We start from the raw sequence: 21716 nt of genomic DNA, 5'->3' as shown, positions 1-21716 counted from the left end.
TGTCTATTATAAAATGATTGAATGGATCCAAAGCTATGTACTAATATATTTGATGTGGGATTTGTCAGTAAAAAGTGGACATGGAAAATTCTCGTTTGATGTATGGTTAATAAGCATAACCTTACAGATTTCTTGCTGTAAACATGATATACGGCTACTCAATGAAGTTTATAATACGACCGACACAAACAAAGACAAACAAGCAATTTTTATCCAAATGTTTGGTTGAAATGTTTCACCCACAAGGGAAATGAGGAGTTCCAAATCAACCAAAGGCTACGAATGAGTCTGAAAATCAAATGCCAACGAAGTTGTGATTGACGGTCGACAAATAGAGACATAAAGGCCACACACAGCAGGCAGGTTCTAAGCGGCAGTTGGGCCTTGAAAAAAGTATTTAGTATATCAGTTCGGCGAAACAGACATTCCGGTCAGATATGGGATTTACATGCAAACCCCCCAAAAAAATTACGCCCGTTTTTTTCAGGGCCATGATTCACCATGTTCATTTAATGCTGAATAATTTTGTTGGATTTTTTTTTTCTTATTTCAAAAAAGGGGACACGATAATTGTTTTCAATACAGATACGGCCAGAATTTTTGTTTAAGGCAAAAACCAGGGTCAAAATTTTTTCTCTAAAATATCTCAGACTGCCCTATCAAATCAAATGGTCCGTACCTTAGATTTTAAATCTATCTAGAGCTTACTGACTGGGGATCATTATTCAGCAATGTTATTAATTGGCTGGGGCGTGTGGGGTTACACATATTTTTCGTAGGTGAATAATATTGCTTTGGAACTTTTTTTTTCATGAGACTCAGAGTGTAATAGAGTATTACTTTCTGTTGAGTGGAATTGTGAAATAGAAGTCAATACGTTCTTGCTCAATCCTTTGTCGCTTTGAAGGCGTCATGCTTGTCATCTCCCGCCTAAGCAATGTGTTACTGTAATTTGAATTTCAAAGTGCATGACTGAGTGTCGTTTTTTCGACGTACTGATCAACTCCACCGTAGCGAATCACATGAATTCAATAAAATCAATAATATATTACAGTAAATACGAGCGAAAAATATCTTTATAAGTAAAGAATTGTCGCATAAAAATTAAATACACTGCCGGGAAATGGCAAAGTTCACTAAGTCTAGTCTGATTAATAATTTACAAAAAAAAAAAAAGTTCAAACAAGGGGGGGGGGGCGTACGCCCTCTACGCCCCCCTCTGGATCCGCCACTGCGGTTATGTAGCAGGAGCAATTCTGCTGGAGATTCGGGGATGCGGACCACAGCTTGTTCTAGTTTGTGAACTGATTTAAACGGAGACGATGGATGCCAAATGTAAAAGCGCTATCTAAATATCTAAGTAAATGAAAACCAAAAACAGTGAAAACTATATAATTTAAGCAACTAATACAACTTTTATCATGTAGACCAAAAGTAAAGAAATTGAGCATTCAATAATGACCCGTTTAAAGAAGGCATATGGCAGATGCACTACCCTTAAAGGGAGTTTTGGAAAAGCACGTAGGTTGGACTGAACATCAGTCCAGTCCTCAGACCATTCAACTTAATAATTCCAAACCAGTTATGTGAAATGTACAAGTCTATCAAAGAAGGTTATAAATGATTTGCGACGATGCAAATACTAATCTTTAGAATATAAATAAATATCTTTAACCAGGAACATATATATTGATCCCAGCTTTAACCAATGAATTCAAAATATCATTATCTATTCAATTTAACAAATATGTACTGAATAAGCATCATGTACATTATTAAATGGAGAAATATGAAATTTATAGTTATAAAAAATTTAAGGGAAATAACAATTAGGCCTACATAATAATGTTGTCTGCCAAAATTATATATATAATTTAAGATAACTTCAGTTGGTTTATCTGAGTTTCGACTTTGGTTGATTCTCATTTTTCTATCGTTTACCTAAGAATAAAAAAGGGGGGTCTCTGCCAGAGTGCCTGTGGTTCCAAATGAGACAACCACTTTCCCCTTTTTATATTTTTTAACACATTGAGGGTAGAAGATTTCTATTTGACTTGAAATTTTTGATAATTATGTAATACCATAGATATAACAGCCATATCATTCTATGGCTATTTTATCTATGATTATACGGGTCCTACTAAAAAGCGCCCGGGAGCGCCCGGGGAAAAGAAAAAGCGCCCGGGGAAGAAAAAAAAAACGCCCGGGGAAAAGAAAAGGCGCCCGGGGAAAATATATAGATATTGTTTTGGCATGAGACAACTTTGTGTCGATGAAATTAGTTATGCACATTGATTTTTTTTTAATTTTAGACAAGTATTTTGCAAATTCAGATAATAGACAATAGATAAAAGCTTAGAAAGCATGTGACTTCACTATTGTCCTGTTATTTTGCTGTCTTTTATTATATGACAAACTAGACAGTGAATTCAAATGCTTCATATGAACCAGATATCGCTTCAAGTTCTTATATTATATATTTTAAAGCTAAAATGTTGTTATAAATATAGATTTCCGGTATTTTCTTTATAGGACCAAGAATCTCTCACCATTCTCGTTCATATTGTATCGTTATAACAGCAGTTTAGATGGTCCAAGTGTACCGCCAACTTCTCTTCGCTGTGACAAATCCTTGATTAATATATACTGACGGCCACCCCGCGTGTTCTTTAAACAGTACTGAAAATTAACAACTTTCTTTTTTTCTCTCCTTCTTGTTATTATTTTTATTACTCTAGTGATATAAGCTGTATTGTTTATATTTGTTGAAATAACTGAATATTATGATTGTATCTTTATCCTGCCCCTCTGAGGGACCTTATTTGGAATAAACATTAAAGTGAAAGTGAAACCGGAAGTTGCACGTTGTGCTGCAAGTTCTCGAAGTTAGTTATGCAACACAGAGGTTTGACAGATATAAAAAGAACATTTTTATTCGAAAATTAAGTAAAACATGTTCTTTCCTTAGTGTCAGGTAAGGATCGTCCCAAAATGTATTATTATTTACACGTTTGGGATATAAATTTGCTGTGAATAATCTACAGATATTATGGATTTCATTTCAGCGGACAAATTTTGGATAAGTTAATTCGTTTTCTTGTTTAGATTAAAAGTATCATGTTTTGCTACAAAGCTTTTCCAGAAAATGACGAAATTTGAGAAATTGAGCAGAAATTTCAGTCAACTATTAGGTAGTGATCGAGTGTACTGTGACTTAATAATATTATGTTAATAACGTTTCAGTGGTTGTTGTTGGTCTGCAGCCTGTCATATTTGTTTTCATGCCCCCGCCGCAGCGGAAAGGGCTTTAAGTGTTACCCTTGTCCGTCTGTACGTCTGTCCGCACATATGTCCCGAAATTGGTTTCCGTTCTCTAACTTTAGTTTGCCTCAACCAAATGGTATGAAACTTACACACAATGCTTATTACCACAAAACACAGATCAAATTTGAATTTGGGTGGCGTCACTTTTACTGTTCTATAGTTATCTGCCTTTATATTGTTATATGCAATCAGGGGCATCATCTGTGTCCCATGGACACATTCTCCATTTATTGCCTTAATTGTTTTGTCATAAATCAGGTCTTTGTGTTTTTTATGCCCCTGCAGTAGCAGAGGGGGCATTAAGTTTTACCCTTGTCCATCTGTACATCCGTCGGTCCGTATGTCCCAAAGTTGGTTTCCGTTCTCTAACTTTAGTTTGTCTCAACCAAATGTTATGAAACTTATACATGATGTTTATTAACACAAAACACAGATCAAGTTTGAATTTTGGTGGCGTCACTTTAACCGTTCTAGAGTTATGCCCTTTACAAATGGATAAATTGCTGAATTTTTCATTTCAGTTCTCTAACTTTAGTTGGCCTCAACGAAATGTTTTGAAACTTATACACAATGCTAATTACTACAAAATACAGATCAAGTTTCAATTTTGGTGGTGTCACTTTTACCATTCTAGAGTTATGCCCGTTTACAAATGGAAAAATTGCTGAATTTTCCGTTTCCTTTCTCTAACAAGTTAGTCTCAACCAAATGTTAAGAAACTTATACACAATGCTTATTACCACAAAATACAGATCAAGTTTGAATTTTGGTGGTGTCGCTTTTACTGTTCTAGAGTTATGACCCTTTACAAATGGAAAAAATTGCTGAATTGTTTCGTTTCCGTTCTCTAACTTAAGTTTGCCTCAACCAAATGTTATGAAACTTATACAGAATACTTAGTACAATGTACCACAAAACTCAGATCAAGTACAAATTTGGGTACCCGTACGAAATATTTAGCAGGATTCCTACCAGACACACGGAATTAGCAGGAAATTTTAAATTCCTGTTACTTTTTAGACGTACTAGGAAAAACTTCAGTTTTTCTGACAGGATTTTTCATTTTCCTACAACAACATTCCTGGTTTGGGTAACAGGAATATTTTTTCCTGCCAGAAAATCTTTCTACCAGGAATGTTTTCTTATTTAAGCAGGATTATTATCTTGACTGCTATTGGTTTGTATTCAATTATCTTTAACTGGATTCCGGTTTGCTTATAACATTTATTTTGCTGTGTAATAAGAGACCAGGTTCCAGTTAACAAATTCAAAAGTTGGAGGGTAAAAGATTCAGATTGTGTATAAACAATACTGCAAAGATTGAATAATTACCATGAGGGAAATATTTGAATGTAAGACAGGATTGCTTATGAAGGTATTTAAATTTAAGCTTCACTTTTTCATGTGTAAGAGGAAGTTTTTAATTTCTAATTTGCATGATAGTCAAATTAATTCAACTTATCAAAAAATGGAAACCTAAGTCTTCAATCATATTTTGTCTAATATATATTATAAGTTCATCTGATCTACATTTTTGTTGTAAACATATATACCAATATTTAAAAAAAAAAAAATTAGAGAGTGAACAAAAAAACTGATACATCTATTTCCATCATAATTAAATTCAAAAACACATTACAAACCTGGTTTATAACACAACTTTCATATGTGGTATATAGCTACTTCAAACATTTAAGTGTCAAATTTTGTAACAAGAATTTTTAACATGTGTTTTCTTTGTTCTTTGTGGCTAAGATTCAAACTAATGAATGACCCAGTTGTGTATATGTGTATACACCTAAGTTTGTAATGTATATTTTTAGATTCCTGCTAGAAAATCAATTTTCCTGGTAGGAATTTATGAAAAAAATCCTACCAGGAATATTCAAATTAGCAGGAAATTTTGTAGGAATTTTACTTTCCTACCAAATTATTCCTGCTAATTTGAATATTCCTGGTAGGAATCACATTATTCCTACTAAGAAAATCCTGCTAATTTAAATTTTTCAGCTGTTTTTCCTGGCGGATTCCTGCTACTATCAAGCAGGAATATGCACACTTTCCTGGTAGAAATTCTTAACAAATTCCTACTAGATTCCTTGTACATTCCTGTAGGACCAGTTCGTACAGGCAGCATCACTCTAACAGTTCTCTAGTTATGTCCCTTTATAACTTTATATGATATGCAAGCGGGGGCATTATCTGTTTCCCATGGACACATTCCCCATTTATTTTCTCACAATTTTGTCATGTAATGGCCTTTTATAGCTGACTATATAGTATGTAGTTTGCTCATTGTTGAAGGTATATAAGTTGACCTATAAATACTTAAATCTGTTTCTTTTCGGACTCTGTTGGATAGATGTCTCATTGGCAATCACACCACATCTTTTTATTCTTTATTAGAGATATGGCATATTAGACAATTAAAGAAGATTTTTATTTGAAAATTTAGAAAAGCATGTTCTTTCCTATAAAGTATATGGAAGGAATCGTCGTCAAAATTAGTCATATATAATTAACCTGTCTTAGATCTAAGAATAAATTTTTTTAAAGTCCTAAATGTTCTACAAAATTTAATCCAAAATGATTAATGTATTAAAAGTTCGTAAACATTATTAACCAGATTTTCGAAAGAAAAATCGTTTAATGATTTTGGGATGTACAGCGGGCGGGCGGCTGCCAAACAGTGTCTGTTCATTAACATGAAAAGGCTTTGACGAAATCTTTTCAAATTTAGATATGTTGTTTCCTGTGACTAAATGAAGGTCAAGTTCAATTTTCACAATTTTAGCTGTTCTCGTTAAAATGTTTGATTTCATTACCTTACTTTTTAAGAAAGACTCCATTAACCTTAAGCTTGTACATGTACAATTGTCTTACATCTTGGTATGCAAGGTTTCATTGTAAAAGATGTAATAGACCTTTTGATAAAAAAATACAATCATGCTTAAAATCTAATGAAAATAAATATAAACAACTTATCACTGTATCACCTTGCCATCCATTGCTTTTTATGAGCATGCCTGCATATAACCATGATAAGTATAAGACATGTAGATATGTAAGGTATGAATAAAGACGATGTTGAAGATATGAGTATTTACTTGAAAAATCAGGTGAAACTGCTGGAACACTTCTGTGACTTGGATTTAAGGTGGCACTTGATAAGTATATCCCAATCTATGAGTAGCACTGCCGAATGGGGACAGTTTGGATGGCTAAGCTATTTTGCACTTGATAACAAATTATTATTATATTCTGTTTTCCAGTTTAAGAAAAAAGAATCATAAAATAGTGGTAAAGTGTTTAATGTTTTAGTGGATTATTAGGTACTTTCCATGTCACATTTTCTATTTTATTTTAAAATATTTAAAAGTCTTCATTTTTACTTGGCCATATTTTAATTCTACTAAAGTGTGAATATTTATTCATCTTCATAAATCTGTTATTTATTGTCCAATAAGTAAATGCTTAAATGTCAGTTTTCCCTCACAGGAATGGCTGGAGAAGAACAAGAAGAAGAATTACAGGCACTTCATGCAATATTTAGTGAAGATATAACAGGTTTTGTATTACAATTATGGCATTTCAAAAAGGCTGCATTTGTATTCCAAATGGTGAAAAACATTAAATTAAGTAGGGTATTGTCACTTTACAGTAAACATGATATAAACATTTGCGGATCCAGGGGGTGTTCCTGGGGTTGGAACCTCCCCTTTTTTTCGCTTATATTTTCTTTTTAATTATGTGAACGTTTCATGGTGTTCCGAGGGTTGGGAGTTTGGGACCGCCTTTTCAAAATGGCTGAATCAGCACCTGATAAACAAACGAACAAAAAAGACAGTGCAATCAGCTGAAAACTTCCAGAAAAAAAAAATATGAACTAGTTATTTTTTTGAAAATAAAGGATATATTTCATTATGAAAATAGAAATATGATTGCATGATTTAAACCAAAATTTACCAGAAAATGTACTGTAATAGATAAAAAATATTTGTGATTATAATGATTATCAACACATGTGTTTGTTGGAGATTAAATAAATTGATGAACTTAAAATCTGTATAAGATATATCATATACACAGAACCGAGAATTAAATATATGTTATACTTTTTTTTTTTCAGAGATATCGGGTAACCCGCCATGTTTTATGATTAAGCTTACCAATATAACAGTTAGCTTATCAGGTAAAATATCAAATGAAAAACATCATTCACATTTGTAATTGTAAAAAGTTGTATTGTTTGTAGAATTTTTCGACATTCATTATCCTACTGTTCAGCTCTTTAGAAAATTATGTAACATGGTTTTGTAATAAGGAAAATATTTAGGGTCAAGTTACAGTAGATATGTTATGTCACAGATTTTTAAAAGACTTTGCATACAACTTCTGCATGAATTTATCTGAAAAAAGATAAATGCATTTATCTCTTTTATTTTCATAGATACTAATGAATGAGCATTCTTGGAATAGTTTTGTATTTGTGTGAGATTACATACACCTTAAATCAGTGAAAAAGGTCTTAACATTAATTTTCTTAAGATCAAGGTACAGTAAAAATTGTTTATGTGACAGATCTGGGTAAAATTTTGCATACAACTTTGGCTTGTTGAATTTTAACTAAAATTAAAAAAAAGTAATTTATCTCTTTTATTTTCTGAAATATTACTGAATGATTTTTTTTCAAAAATGGTGACCTTTGTATAAAAAGCACAAAAAATCTGTGAAAAATGTTCTTAATTTTGTATTAAATCATCAAATCTCCATTTACGAATCCATAGATTTTTCTTAAAAAATGATATGCTGTTAATACATAAATTTGATTATCTTATTTTCTCAAATTTTCCTTTGATTTTTTTAATGAGAATTTTCCATATCACCCTACTCGAAAGATATTGGATTTTCTCAGATGAGATAAAAAAATGTATGCATTACCTAAGAAAATAGCACTAAACAGATCATCAATTGTTTTTCAAATTCAAGGATGTTTCTCAGCTACATCTCATCTCAGGGCTTATGCCCTTCGTTGAGATACTAGTAGTAGCCAAGAAACTCCCTCTTGCGGGAAGAAATATCGATAATTTATAATTATATTTAAAATGATATATCTTTAGGTCCTATATCTGTCAGGTTCATAATGCCTGTGGACTATCCTGGGACAAGCCCACCTGTAATAGAAATACCAATGAGGAACAAAGTTTTATCAGACAAGCAGCTGTCTGACCTGTTACAGTACCTGCATACAATAACAGATGACAACCTAGGCATGCCAGTCATATTTACCTTGGTAGATGCTGCCCAGCAATGGATTAATACAAATGTTGATGAGCAGGCTGAAAGTACAATTGAAGAGGTAAAATGAATTTGATTGGATACATGAGTTTACACAAAAGATTGATAAACATAATTATCACATTCTCAGCTCTAAGCAGAATGTCTTATTATCCAGCTGAAAATTAACGGAGGGACTCCACTAAATGGGCATCCCATTTAGATTACCGGTAATGTTAAATATGCAAATTCTCAAAAATTCTCAAAATCAAAATGATGTGCCATTATTGCTACAATGTTCAATGTATATTACCTTTAGAAATTAACTAAAATAATAAATAAAAATAACTTTTTTCTATCGATTCATGATCAAATATGAAAAATGATTCAATTTCAAATATTGCTGTCAAATCATATCACTTTACAACCAGCATAGCTTTAGAATGTCCTGCATACTAATTTGATGTGTCCCATGATTTCTATACATTTTCTTTTAAATCAGTCGCTACATATTGTTTGAACCTTCTTAACAAAATTGATAGAAGTATGGACAGTAAAATGGTTGATAGATTTGTCTCATACAAATTATTAGCACTATGAATTATTAGTAGTCATGAATCCATAGAAAATCGATTGTCATCTGTTGAAATCAGTCTAGCTTAATGGTGTATTGCCCCATTTATTGCTGAAGATGAAAATTTTTCATATTTATTTTATGGATGAATCTTTAATTGAGGGTGGTAAAGGGTTATTTTTGTGCAACGTTTTCGGCCTTTTTATTTCACATGTTTTCCTGTGTTGACGTTTTATTTCTCGTTTTCTCGTGTTTGGGTCGATGTGCGTGCTTCGTTTTTCCCCTTATTTATTTTCCGTGTTTCATGTCGGTAATCTTTATTTCTCGTGCTTGTCCCGCATTTGATTCAAAGGTAAACCAGACTAATTAAAAGTCAGCCCGGATATTGTATATGTATGGTATGTAATAAAGTCCATGAAATTACTATGAATAATATTTTTTTCAAATCAGATGCAACTAACGGACTCTAAAAGGTGACCGCAGGGTCTTCATTTCTATTAATAATGACTGCATGATCTCCCAGAACGGCTGAGTAATAACTTCTAGTACTTTGTTCATTAATATTTACGATTTTATTTCTCGTGCTTCGTTTTTCCCGATGTTTGTTTTCCATGCAACGTTTTTGCAATTTTTTTTTCACGTGTTTCCGTGTTCAGAACCCCCCTTTACCACCCTATTAATTGTTTCTTCTTTAACCATGGTGTTGTCAATTTATTTTTGACTTATAAGTATGAATGTCCCTTTAGTATCCTTCGCCTCTTTTTTTCCACCAGATTTCTCAAGAACAAGAGGATATTAACTTGATGACAAAAATAAAACTAACTGAACCAAAGACAACAGGAGGTAGATGGGAATATATAATTGGGTTAATAGGGAAACCTTCAGCTGGTAAATCAACATTCTTTAATGCAGCTACAAAAATGGACTTAGCTAAAATTGCTGCTCACCCATTTACAACAATAGAACCAAATATTGGAAAGGCTTACTATTCTATATGTTGTCCTTGTCATGACCTTGGCCTGACTTTGTGTGATGCTGCATATGGACATGATTTTAGAGGGGATCGAAATGTACCTATTTTGATTAAAGATGTAGCAGGACTTGTTCCTGGTGCTTGGGAGGGTAAAGGAAAGGGAAACAGATTTTTAAATGACTTACTAGATGCTGATGTTTTAGTGCACATAGTTGACATTTCTGGAACTACAAATGAAAAAGGAGAAGAAACAGAACAATATGATCCGATTAAAGATGTAACATGGTTATACCAAGAACTTCATCAGTGGATATTTCAAAATGTGTGGAGTAAATGGGATAATATTGTTAGAAAGCCAACTAAATTGATAGATATGTTCACTGGTTACCATGCTAACAGGGCAACAATACATACAGCATTGGGTAATGCAGGAATTAGAGAAAGGTAATTTTTATACGACCGCAAAAAAATTTTGTGGTCGTATATTGGTATGACGTTGGCGTCGTCGTCGTCGTCGTCGTCGTCGTCCGGCGTCGTCGTCGTCGTACGGCGTCGTCGTCCGAATACATATTGGTTTTCGCACTCTAACTTTAGTTTAAGTGAATGGATCTTTTTGAAATTTGACCATAAGGTTAAATACCACAAAAGGAAGGTTGGGATTGATTTTGGGGGTTATGGTACCAACAGTTAAGGAATTAGGGGCCAAAAAGGGGCCAAAAATGAGCATTTTCTAGTTTCCAGACAATAACTGTGGAACGGTGTATGGATCTCTCTGAAATTATACTACAAGTTTCCATACCACAAAGGGATGGTTAGGATTTGCTTTAGGGGGTTATGGCTCAAACCGTTTAGGAATTAGGGGCAAAAAAGGGGGAAAAACAAGGTTGTCCTGGTTAATGGACAAATACTTTAGTACAAAACATAATTTAAAGCAGTGTAAGGGAGATAAATCAAATACATCATTGAAATTATCTCCCTTACACTGCTTTTAAATTATGTATAAAGTAATGGTTAATGAACAATAAAGATAATCTAAAACAGTGTAAGGGAGGTAATCCAAATACAATGTTTTGGTTACTTCCCTTACACTGCTTTTAAATTATGTTTAAAGAAATGCATATTTATAAAGGAAGACCAGTAAAAATATCTGCAAATGTTTTCATCTTTTTTTTTTACAAAAAAATCCATATGAAAGATTTGACACTATATTTTTATTAATTCTATTATAAAATAGATTAAGTTAGCACTATGATAAATTTAAATGGGTAATTATGGTTGCCAACTCCATTGGAAATTTGAATTGAGATTATGACCATATCTTGAGGGAAAGAATTTTTTTGGGGGAAAAAGGGGGGGGGATAAAAAGAAATTGTGGGGGGCCAATTTTTTCTCATTTCAGATTTCAGAAATTAAAAAGAATTATTCTTCAAATATTATTTTTTTTTCAAATTTCAAATATTGAAAAATTTCAAGAAGTAATCTTTAATTGCACAGTATGGCGCATTAGATTTGTAAAATCTTTGATCACATTTATTTATTTGTTATGCCGAATCTAACAGTGTATTTAGATTTTTAATTTTGGGTCCAGTTTTCAAATTGGTCTACATTAATGTCCAAAGGGTCCAAAATTAAACTTTGTTTGATTTTAGCAAAAATTGAATATATGAGGTTCTTTGATATGCTGAATCTAAACATGTATTTAGATTTTTGATTTTTGGCCCAGTTTTCAAGTTGGTCCAAATTGGGGTCCAAAATTAAACTTTGTTTGATTTCAACAAAAATTGAATATATGGGGTTCTTTGATATGCTGAATCTAACCATGTATTTAGATTTTTTATTTGTGGACCCCGTTATCTAATTGGTTCATATTGAGGTCAAAAGGGTCCAAAATTAAACTTTGTTTGATTTCATCTAAAATTGAATTATTGGGGTTCTTTGATATTCCAAATCTAACCGTGTATTTAGGTTTTTAATTTTGGGTCCTGTTTTTTAAATTGGTCTACATTGAGGTCCAAAGGGTCCAAAATTAAACTTAGTTTGATTTTGACAAAAATTGAATTCTTGGGGTTCTTTGATTTGCTGAATCTAAACATGTGTTTAGATTTTTGATTATGGGCCCAGTTTTCAAGTTGGTCCAAGATAGGGTCCAGTATTTAAACTTTGTTTGATTTCAACAAAAATTGAATATATGGGGTTCTTTGATATGCTGAATCTAAACATGTATTTAGATTTTTGATTATGGGCCCAGTTTTCAAGTTGGTCCAAATTGGGGTCCAAAATTAAACTTTGTTTGATTTCAACAAAAATTGAATGTATGAGGTTCTTTGATATGCTGAATCTAACCATGTATTTAGATTTTTTATTTGTAGGCCCCGCTATCAAATTGGTTCATATTGAGGTCAAAAGGGTCCAAAATTGAACTTTGTTTGATTTCATCGAAAATTGAATTATTGGGGTTCTTTGATATTCCAAATCTAATCGTGTTTTTAGATTTTTAATTTGGGTCCCGTTTTTTAAATTGGTCTTCATTGAGGTCCAAAGGGTCCAAAATTAAACTTAGTTTGATTTTAACAAAAATTGAATTCTTGGGGTTCTTTGATATGCTGAATCTAAACATGTGTTTAGATTTTTGATTATGGGCCCAGTTTTCAAGTTGGTCCAATTTGGGGTCCAAAATTAAACTTTTTTTGATTTCAACAAAAATTGAATATATGGGGTTCTTTGATATGCTGAATCTAACCATGAATTTAGATTTTTTATTTGTGGGCCCCGCTATCAAATTGGTTCATATTGAGGTCAAAAGGGTCCAAAATTAAACTTTGTTTGATTTCATCAAAAATTGAATTATTGGGGTTCTTTGATATTCCAAATCTAACCGTGTATTTAGATTTTTAATTTTAAGTCCCTTTTTTAAATTGGTCTACATTAAGGTCCAAAGGGTCCAAAATTAAACTTAGTTTGATTTTAGCAAAAATTGAATTCTTGGGGTTCTTTGATATGCTGAATCTAAACATGTGTTTAGATTTTTGATTATGGGCCCAGTTTTCAAGTTTGTCCAAGTTGGGGTCCAAAATTAAACTTTGTTTGATTTTAACAAAAATTGAATATATGGGGTTCTTTGATATGCTGAATCTAACCATGTATTTTGATTTTGGACATTGGACCATAATAGGTAAATTAAAAAAATTCAAGTTCTTAGACCACATTCTTTCTGTGTCAGAAACCTATGCTGTGTCAAATATTTAATAACAATCCAAATTCAGAGCTGTATCAAGCTTGAATGTTGTGTCCATACTTGCCCCAACTGTTCAGGGTTCGACCTCTGCGGTCGTATCAAGCTGCGCCCCAGCGAAGCATTTTATTTATAGAGCTACTGTGTATAACAGGTCAGGGGCGGATCCTGGATTTTTGAAAAGGGGAGGGGGATTATACTACTTCATTCCCATTAATTTATTATCAAAATTTTTTGGACGATTTTATACTAAAAATTTATATATATATCGTGAACAACATGAGATGTTTTATTTTTGGGGTGACCAAAGGAGGTTTATGCCCCCATATTCCCCCCTTGGATATGCCACTGCAGGTCAGTTATTATCTACTTACAAATGTTTCATTTGTAGTGTAATGCAACCGAAAAAATAAAGGAGACAATTTTAAAAAAAAAAACATTTTCATATGGATATTGTTTTATTGTGTTGTTTGGTTGATGTCTAGTTGGCATATTCAACTCATCTCCATTTGCTCATTCATAAATGAATACCAGTGTATGATTTTGTGAAATATCTGTTTTATATTGTATATGTTGATTGTAGAGAACTATCTTGCCTACCTGACTGGAAAGAAGACATTGTTCACAGAATTGTGGATCATTTTTTAAAACTTAGATTTCCTATGTTATTGGTACTTAACAAAGCAGATTTAACAGCTTCAGAAAGTAACATAAAAAGGTACACTGTACTATCATTGTACAATTATTTTCATATTAAGAAATCTAATTAATTTTTAGTGTTTTCTTGGTTAAAATGTGCATTAACTTGTTTAGTTTATGTGTGCCACTTTAAAGAAATTGTCCGAAACAATATGGCTGTAGTTTGAGAATGTCAGACTTTTAGATTTACTAAATGGTAGTATTGAATTCAAATTGTGTTGTAGAATTTCAATATGAGTGTGTTTACTTTACTGATATTCAAATAAACTTAAGAAAGCTCTAGGAAAAGTAAAAGTTTATGATTAAACTGAATGAGTTTTTCAAAAAATAAAACTCTTTTACTAATGGTTGAGTAATATCAAAAGCATTCATTCAGTAGTTACCATCAAAATAGGAAAAAATGTTGTTGAGAGAAAATGTAACAGCCACTATGTTCCGTCAGTTACTTTGTTCCGGCGGAACTTTTCAACTAGTTATTTCGTTCCGATGGAACTTTCCAACTAGTTGTTTTATTCCGAGTGCAGTCGAAAAGTTCCGGAAAAAAGTAGCTAGTTGAAAAGTCCCGGAAAATGTAGCTAGTTGAATAGTTCTGGCGGAACAGAACAACTAGTTACATCGTTCCGAATATACCATATTTCGTCCTTTTTGTAGAAAGAGGGGGGAAGAATGAGTATCAGTATATAAAAGAGCAAATCATTAATTTACAAGAATACCCAACACACTGAAAGGGGTTTCTTTGGGGACAAATATGCAAAATTTAAGTTGTATTTCATAGCTCACATAAAACGGAATAAGTTGCATTATCATGCAAATTTAGTATTCATAGTACCCTCAAGAGAGGGAAGAATACCCCCCTCCTCATGTGGTTCTTTGCATCAATTCTCCAAATGGAACTTTGTGACTGGTTGATAAGTTCCGTTGGAACTTTTGGGCTAGTTTGTTAGTTCCGGTTTTGACTTATTTGCCAAAGAGGAACTTTGTGGCTAGTTGATGAGTTCCTTTTGACTTTTGTAATCAGTATCTTGGTTTCCCTTTGAAAGGTTCAAATATAATATGTTGCGCTTTTACTTTGCATCAATTCTCCAAATGGAACTTTCTGCCTGGTTGATAAGTTCCCATGGAACTTTTGGGCCAGTTTGTTAGTTCCGGTTTTGACTAATTTGGCAAAAAGGAACTTTCTAACTAGTTGAAATGTTCCGTTGGAACTTTTCAACTAGTCACTTTGTTCCGGTGGAACTTTTAAACCAGAGGAAGAACAAAGTAACTAGTTAATAAGTTCCTCCGGAACTTTTCAGCTAGTTAGTTCTTTCCGCCCGGAACTTTCCAACGTTGGAACAAAAGAGCATTTACAAAAACAATACATCTATAATGATTCACAGAATAACATTGATTAAAATACACTTTAATATACTAGCTTTGAGTATACTTCCCAAAAAATCAGATTATTTATTTAATAGTTATGATAATTCACAAAATATTTGTTAGAATTTTTTTATATTATGCAGGTATCGTGACTGATGGGTATGCTTGAAATTAATTTAATCAAACTATTATCTACTTGAACATATTTTGATAACCACATACTTTGTCAAAGCTGGAAGTGATAAGTTTCCTTGCTTGATACCATACAAAACACCATTAAAAAGTGCATACATGCCAACTTTTTAAAAATCTCTCAAGGGATTTTAAGCACAAGAAACTCTTTTATATGTTACCAATGTATTTGTGTTTTCAACTAATATAAATTATAATGTGGTTTTCAATTAGTATATTTGCTCTTCAGAGCTATTTTAATACCTTTGAACACACTCATGAGTAAAGAAAACACCTTTTCTAAGGAAATCCCCATAAATCCAGAAATTTGTCAGGTTTAAATTTTAAGACAGATGGTTCTTTGTTATAAAATAAGCTCTTATAATATTAAATTTCATTCTGCTTGACAGAATACAAGAAGAATTACCAGACTATACCATGATACCAGTAAGTGCCAAAACAGAATGTGGGTTACAGAAATTAGCTAAAGATAATGTGATACAATATAAACCAGGAGATAACCACTTTGTTATAAGCTCAGACTGTGATATAAACACCAATAATTTCGTCAAAAATGCACAAGATATTTTTTCTAGGTGAGTGAAATGAATAATTCAGGATAAAGTATATTTATATGTGGAATGAACCAGATTATAAGCTTCTTTGCATTGCAAAGTGCTTCATTAACTCTAAAATATTGATGGACATTGATTATGTAATTGCTCTAAAATTTTCAAGGAAATGAAAAACAGCTTTTGACCATGTCTGTATATTGTTAAGATAAGGTTTATTATAACAGTATTATGAGGGTCCTCAATGGCTGAATTAAGTCTAAATAGTTCATACAGTATAATCTCTATCCTGAATCACTGAGGTTATGAGTTTGAAACTTGCTCATTGCATGGTGCGTTCGGCTCCAATGTAAATTGACTAGGATTGTCAGTTTTCAAGCTGAAGGTCTGTGGTTATCTCAATTTTACTATGGCTTCCTGGTATAGAACCACTTATTCAGGCCCGGTCGTAAAGAACATACAAGAAAGTAGTACATATTTTAAACAAAATAGTTTCTACGCATAGCTGTATCTTTGTCAATAGGTGAAATATTTGGGTAGTTTTGGTATCAAATGAAAGCTTGTGGACTTGAGATCACTGTAGAACCCTTGTTGAAAGTTTCTTTTAAATAATAAAGAAGTATATAAAATTTTAATAGGAGGGCACATTTGCCTTCTTGTTCAGATCAGAAGTACCTGTTTTTGTACTATCAAACTTCCAGGAACCAGTACGCTCTAATATGCAATTAAAGGTATGTTGAATTTTTCAGCACAAGTCAGGATAAGGTATAGATTTGACATGAAATAACTGCCACTTTATTTGAACTTAAGACCAAAGTAGCCATTAATGCTTGAAATTGCAGAATTTAACATAGAAAGCAATAGGGCTATGAATACCTCCTCCACCAATAAATCTGGCTGCCACAATATAGCCTTGAGTCTCTTTCCTTTTGGTGGTATTTTTAGGCTAACATGTCCCCAAAAAGTAATGCAAGCTATTGTCATTGAATTCGTTATGTCTGTATAAAAATAAGGAGATGAGTTATGATTGCAAATAAGACAACTATCCACCCAAGTTCAAATAAAGAGGATGTAAGCAATTATAGGCAACCGTACGTCCTTCAACAATGAGAAAAAAACCATACCATATAGTAGGCTATAAAATGCCCTGACATGAAAATATGAAACAATTCAATTGAAAAAAGTAACGGCCTAATTTATAACAAAACAATTTACGAAAAACAAATACGACAGACATGAACCAACGACAACCACTGAACTACAGGCTCCTGACTTGGGACAGGTACATAAAGAATATGGCGGGGTTAAAGTTAAACATGTATGTGAGCGCTCAACCCTCCCTCTAACCTTGGTCAGTGGTGTAACAGCACAACATAAGAACAAACTATAAAAATCAGTTGAAAAAATGTATGTATTTGTCTTTTTTTGTCTGATGAGTCCAGTTTGTCAAGAATGTATATCATATTTGTTGATTTTGATTAACTAAAAGTTTAAAGATCTTCTGATTCATTGGGATTGTTTTGTGGAATGATTAATAATGTCTATGTAGTGTTTTATTTCCAGTAATCATTTCAACAGTTGTGAAGACAAAAATAATAGGCCTCCTAAAGGAAAAAAGGAGAGAGATATTTTTTCTGACATTTATGACCATCAGAAAAATTTCCATGAAACATAATCAGAAAGATGATAGTTATGTTCTTCTACAGATATTTTTCACCTCTTGTTCATTATTAAACTTGAGCTATACAAACTAAAATTTCCAAGTTTATGGAAATTAAAAAAAATATTATATCTAATTAAATTGAAATATAGGATTTTATCTGCAAGAATTATTTAATAGTACAGAACAATTTTTAGTTTGGAGTACAACAAACTCGGAAATTTTAGTTTGTATAACTCACATTTATTTAATTTTACACCAAAGTAATTTGTTCATTTTAAAATTCATGTATAGGATAATCTTAATTTACATGTAGGTGCACTTGAGGGAGTATTGGTAGATTAGCATTCTGGCAAAAATAGGTCGTTTTATCCTATTTATACCCCACGCAACAAGTTGCGGAGGGTATAATGTTTTTGACCCGTCCCTCCGTATGTCCGTATGTCCGTCTGTGCGTCCGTCAGTCCGTCAGTCCTGTTTCTTGTCATCACAACTCCTCTCAAACCACACGACAGAATTTCACGAAACCTTTATAGATAATAAGGACATACTATGTAGTTGTGCATATCGACAGGAAATTATGATTCAATTCTTTTTCTAGGAGTTACGCCCCTTTGAACTTATTTACTTTAATGTACTACTGCAACAGTTTGTCATCGCAACTCCTCTCAAACCACACAACAGAATTTCATGAAACCTTTTCAGATAATAAGGACATCCTACGTAAATGTGCATATCGACAGGAAATTACGATTCAATTTTTTTCCCAGGAGTTACGCCCCTTTGAACTTATTTGCCCAATATACTAGTGCAACCTTTTGTCATCGCAACTCCTCTCAAACCACACAACAGAATTTCATGAAACCTTTTCAGATAATAAGGACATACTACGTAGATGTGCATATCGACAGGAAATTACGATTCAATTTTTTTCCCAGGAGTTACGCCCCTTTGAACTCATTTGCCCAATATACTACTGCAACCTTTTGTCATCGCAACTCCTCTCAAATCACACAACAGAATTTCATGAAACCTTTTCAGATAATAAGGACATACTATGTAGATGTGCATATTGACAGGAAATTATGATTCAATTTTTTTTTCTGATACAATTTTTTTTTCTTACACTTATTTTATTTCTCCAATGACAATATGGGGACGTGGGGTATGTGAGCGCGCTCACTAAGGTTCTTTTATTATTTTGTACAATTGACATTAGATCAAGTTTCCATAAAACTTTGGATATAAATGATTAAGGAGTTCACAAACATGCAGTTGCCCTGAGGGAGAAAGTAAGCTTACAGCTTAAAAATCATTGTATAAATATGAAGAGATGTGGTATGATTACCAATGAGACAACTATCCACCAGAGTTAAAATGAAGTGGTAGTAAGTAATTATAGCCTTCAACAATGAGAAAAACCCATATTGTATAGTCGGCTATAAAAGGCCAAGACGTGAAAAATGTGAAACAAGTCAAACAAGAAAAACTAACGGCCTAATTCATAACAAAACAATTTACAAAAAACAAATATGACAGACATGAACCAATGATAACCACTGTTCTACAGACTCCTGACTTGGGACAGGCACATAAAGAATGTGGTAGGGTTAAAAATTTTGGGAGCACTCAACCCTCCTCTGACCTGGGACTGTGTTCTTCTGAACAGATAGTGCAAACAAGTGGAATTATTTAGTAGTAGAAAAGCTGTTCACCAATACAAGTTTACTTTGTCCACTTGCTAAAAGATTTTGTATTAATTCTATATATTTTTTTTTCTAATAGAAATGGATCAACTAATGTGCTGGAAGCTTTGAGGCTTGCTGTTAAATTAAAAGAACCTGTGTATTCTTATCCAGTGCACTGTTTAGATACATTTCATTCTATAGGAAAACATAGTTTTAATGATAGTAAAGTATTATTTGACTGCCTGTTATTAAAACCCAGAACTACAGTGGAGGAATTATATAATGTTATGTTGCATTACCCTTTACAGATGTTGACAGGAGATTTTGTAAGAGCTGAGGTATAGTTAACATAATATTTAAGGAATGACTGTAAAATTATTTCTGTCTATGAAGAAAAAACATAAAAAATATGGTGCACACTGAATAACCCGCATAGCGTGTTATTTAAAAGTGTGCTCAACATATTTGAGGTTATTCCGAATAGACAGAAAAATATTAGTCATTCCTTATCATTTCATTCTAAATTCCATTTTAAGGAGCAAATCATGAAAAAACGTTGATGGCGTCATCCGGTCACATGGCAAAATTATGTCTATGAGCTGATAGACAAAAAACTTTCAGCCAATCAGAAGACGTGTTACATCCAAAATTGAATTATATAACAAAATAATTCTGTATTGTGAATTTGTTATTCAAAGCAAAACATTGCAAATTTTCTTACTTTCTCCTTTAAACTTTAATAATAAAAGTATTATGATGAAAGCTTCCTTTTGCTTTTGAGATCATCAGACTAAAACATGTACAAATTGATGTAAATTTTGGATACATTTACATTTCTAGATATCATTTTATGAATCATACCTCCAAAATTTGAATTTGTAAAAAACTTCTGGTTTTTCTTGTTTCTTTATTTGCCCTCAACTTGAACTTTTTCATTGCCAGTCATCAATACCATACCTACCAAAAGCAGATCTATATTAAATCTGTGACAACTTCCAATATTATTTATTACTTACAATTAGAATTTTACTCCAAAACATTGTGTTCTGTTTTTTTGTGTTTGATATTTACAGTATGAAAAAGATAATCAACAACAACAGATACATTCAGAAAGACTGGATTCATAGTAATTTCAGTTACATCCTTACATTCAAGTATTTTAAACATGTGATTCTTAATTCAAAAATTAAAAAAAACTGACTGACCAATCCTTACCATTTTCCTGATGAAAAACTAAAACAAAAATAAGACCCAATTAAAAAAACACTTAAATATCCATTAAGACAACCACATTGAGTAGACTATTTTCATATTACTGACTTTTGATTATCTATTGCACCAATTATAAGCTTGATCTTACTTCTTTTAGTTGCTCTTATTTGACAGAGTATCAGAACGTCCTACCACAGAGTAGGTAACCCATCAAAAAATTATATACCCTATAGTCAAAAGTCGCTTATATGAAAATAGTCCATTGATTGTTGCTTCCTTAGCATTTAATGGCATAAATCAAATTGATCACTATTAATACAATTGTTTAACACATATGTAGTTTATAGTGTATATGTTATTGATAGATTACTATGTCCATTTATAATAATTCTGTATATTTTTACAGACGTGTGATGAAAATCAAAAGAAGAGGCCTGTAAAGAAAGATGAAGTTTTATCAAAGAGTAATAATATAATTAGGATTATGACTACAAAAAGGTCTTGATACCTTAATAAATATAGAATAATGGTGTTGAAATATATGTAATCTGTTTCTTTTTTCTTACTTTGCAAATATTTCTAGATGGATTTCTTTCTACTTTGTATGCTGAAGTTAAACATCTTAAACTGATAACCTTCTGTAACAATGATCACCTTAAAAACATTCCTGAAATTTTTTTTTTTTTTTAATTTTTAGCTCTACTTATTATTTATTGATTCCGATTGAATAAATATGAATTTTTGTTGCATATTATGTTTTACTTCATATATTGACCATTTTTGAATTAAATATGATAAAAAGGTTTTTCGCTGGCAAATGAAGTTCCAAGTTGGTACTAATTGTAAATGGATAATTGTCTTCATGAGTTCTTATACAAAAATAAGAAATCAAACACCTTATTTCTTTGTGTTAGTCTTCTGTGATATTTTCCTAATTATGTCTCTGCAACTAAGTGGCGGGGGCATATATTG

The 21716-nt window shown here is 32.3% G+C and overlaps 1 protein-coding gene across 4 annotated transcripts; it reads left to right on the top strand.

Annotated features, from left to right (window-relative positions):
- Positions 1-2835: 2835 nt before the first annotated feature.
- Positions 2836-21493, top strand: LOC127708078 (uncharacterized). Of its 4 annotated transcripts, none has more exons than XM_052212882.1 (9): positions 2836-2974; positions 6823-6891; positions 7454-7516; positions 8445-8683; positions 9949-10592; positions 13964-14098; positions 16023-16208; positions 16823-16915; positions 19630-19760. In XM_052212882.1, exons 2-8 carry the CDS (start codon positions 6825-6827, stop codon positions 16911-16913), a joined length of 1425 nt encoding a protein of 474 aa, XP_052068842.1. In that variant the 5' UTR covers positions 2836-2974; positions 6823-6824; the 3' UTR covers positions 16914-16915; positions 19630-19760. The 4 variants fall into 4 exon arrangements, with proteins under 4 accessions (XP_052068842.1, XP_052068843.1, XP_052068840.1 ...); XM_052212880.1 differs by lacking the exon at positions 16823-16915 and adding an exon at positions 21151-21493 and having other exon boundaries at positions 2837-2974; positions 19630-19870; XM_052212883.1 differs by lacking the exons at positions 16823-16915; positions 19630-19760 and adding an exon at positions 21151-21493.
- The last annotated feature ends 223 nt before the right edge of the window (positions 21494-21716 follow it).

The sequence above is a fragment of the Mytilus californianus genome, unplaced genomic scaffold, assembly GCF_021869535.1.
Source record: "Mytilus californianus isolate M0D057914Y unplaced genomic scaffold, xbMytCali1.0.p SCAF_7, whole genome shotgun sequence".
NCBI classification, from domain to species: Eukaryota; Metazoa; Mollusca; class Bivalvia; order Mytilida; family Mytilidae; genus Mytilus; species Mytilus californianus.
The sequence above is the reverse complement of the archived record's forward strand: the minus strand, read 5'-3'. Positions and strand labels throughout refer to the sequence as shown.

What these genes read in the sequence shown, in the direction of transcription:
- LOC127708078 (XM_052212880.1), top strand. Translation starts at nt 6,825, where the DNA reads ATGGCTGGAGAAGAACAAGAAGAAGAATTACAGGCACTTCATGCAATA. An exon ending in ATTTAGTGAAGATATAACAG is followed by an intron (nt 6,892 to 7,453) that starts GTTTTGTATTAC and finishes TTTTTTTTTCAG; the next exon opens with AGATATCGGGTAACCCGCCA. An exon ending in TCAGAAAGTAACATAAAAAG is followed by an intron (nt 14,099 to 16,022) that starts GTACACTGTACT and finishes TCTGCTTGACAG; the next exon opens with AATACAAGAAGAATTACCAG.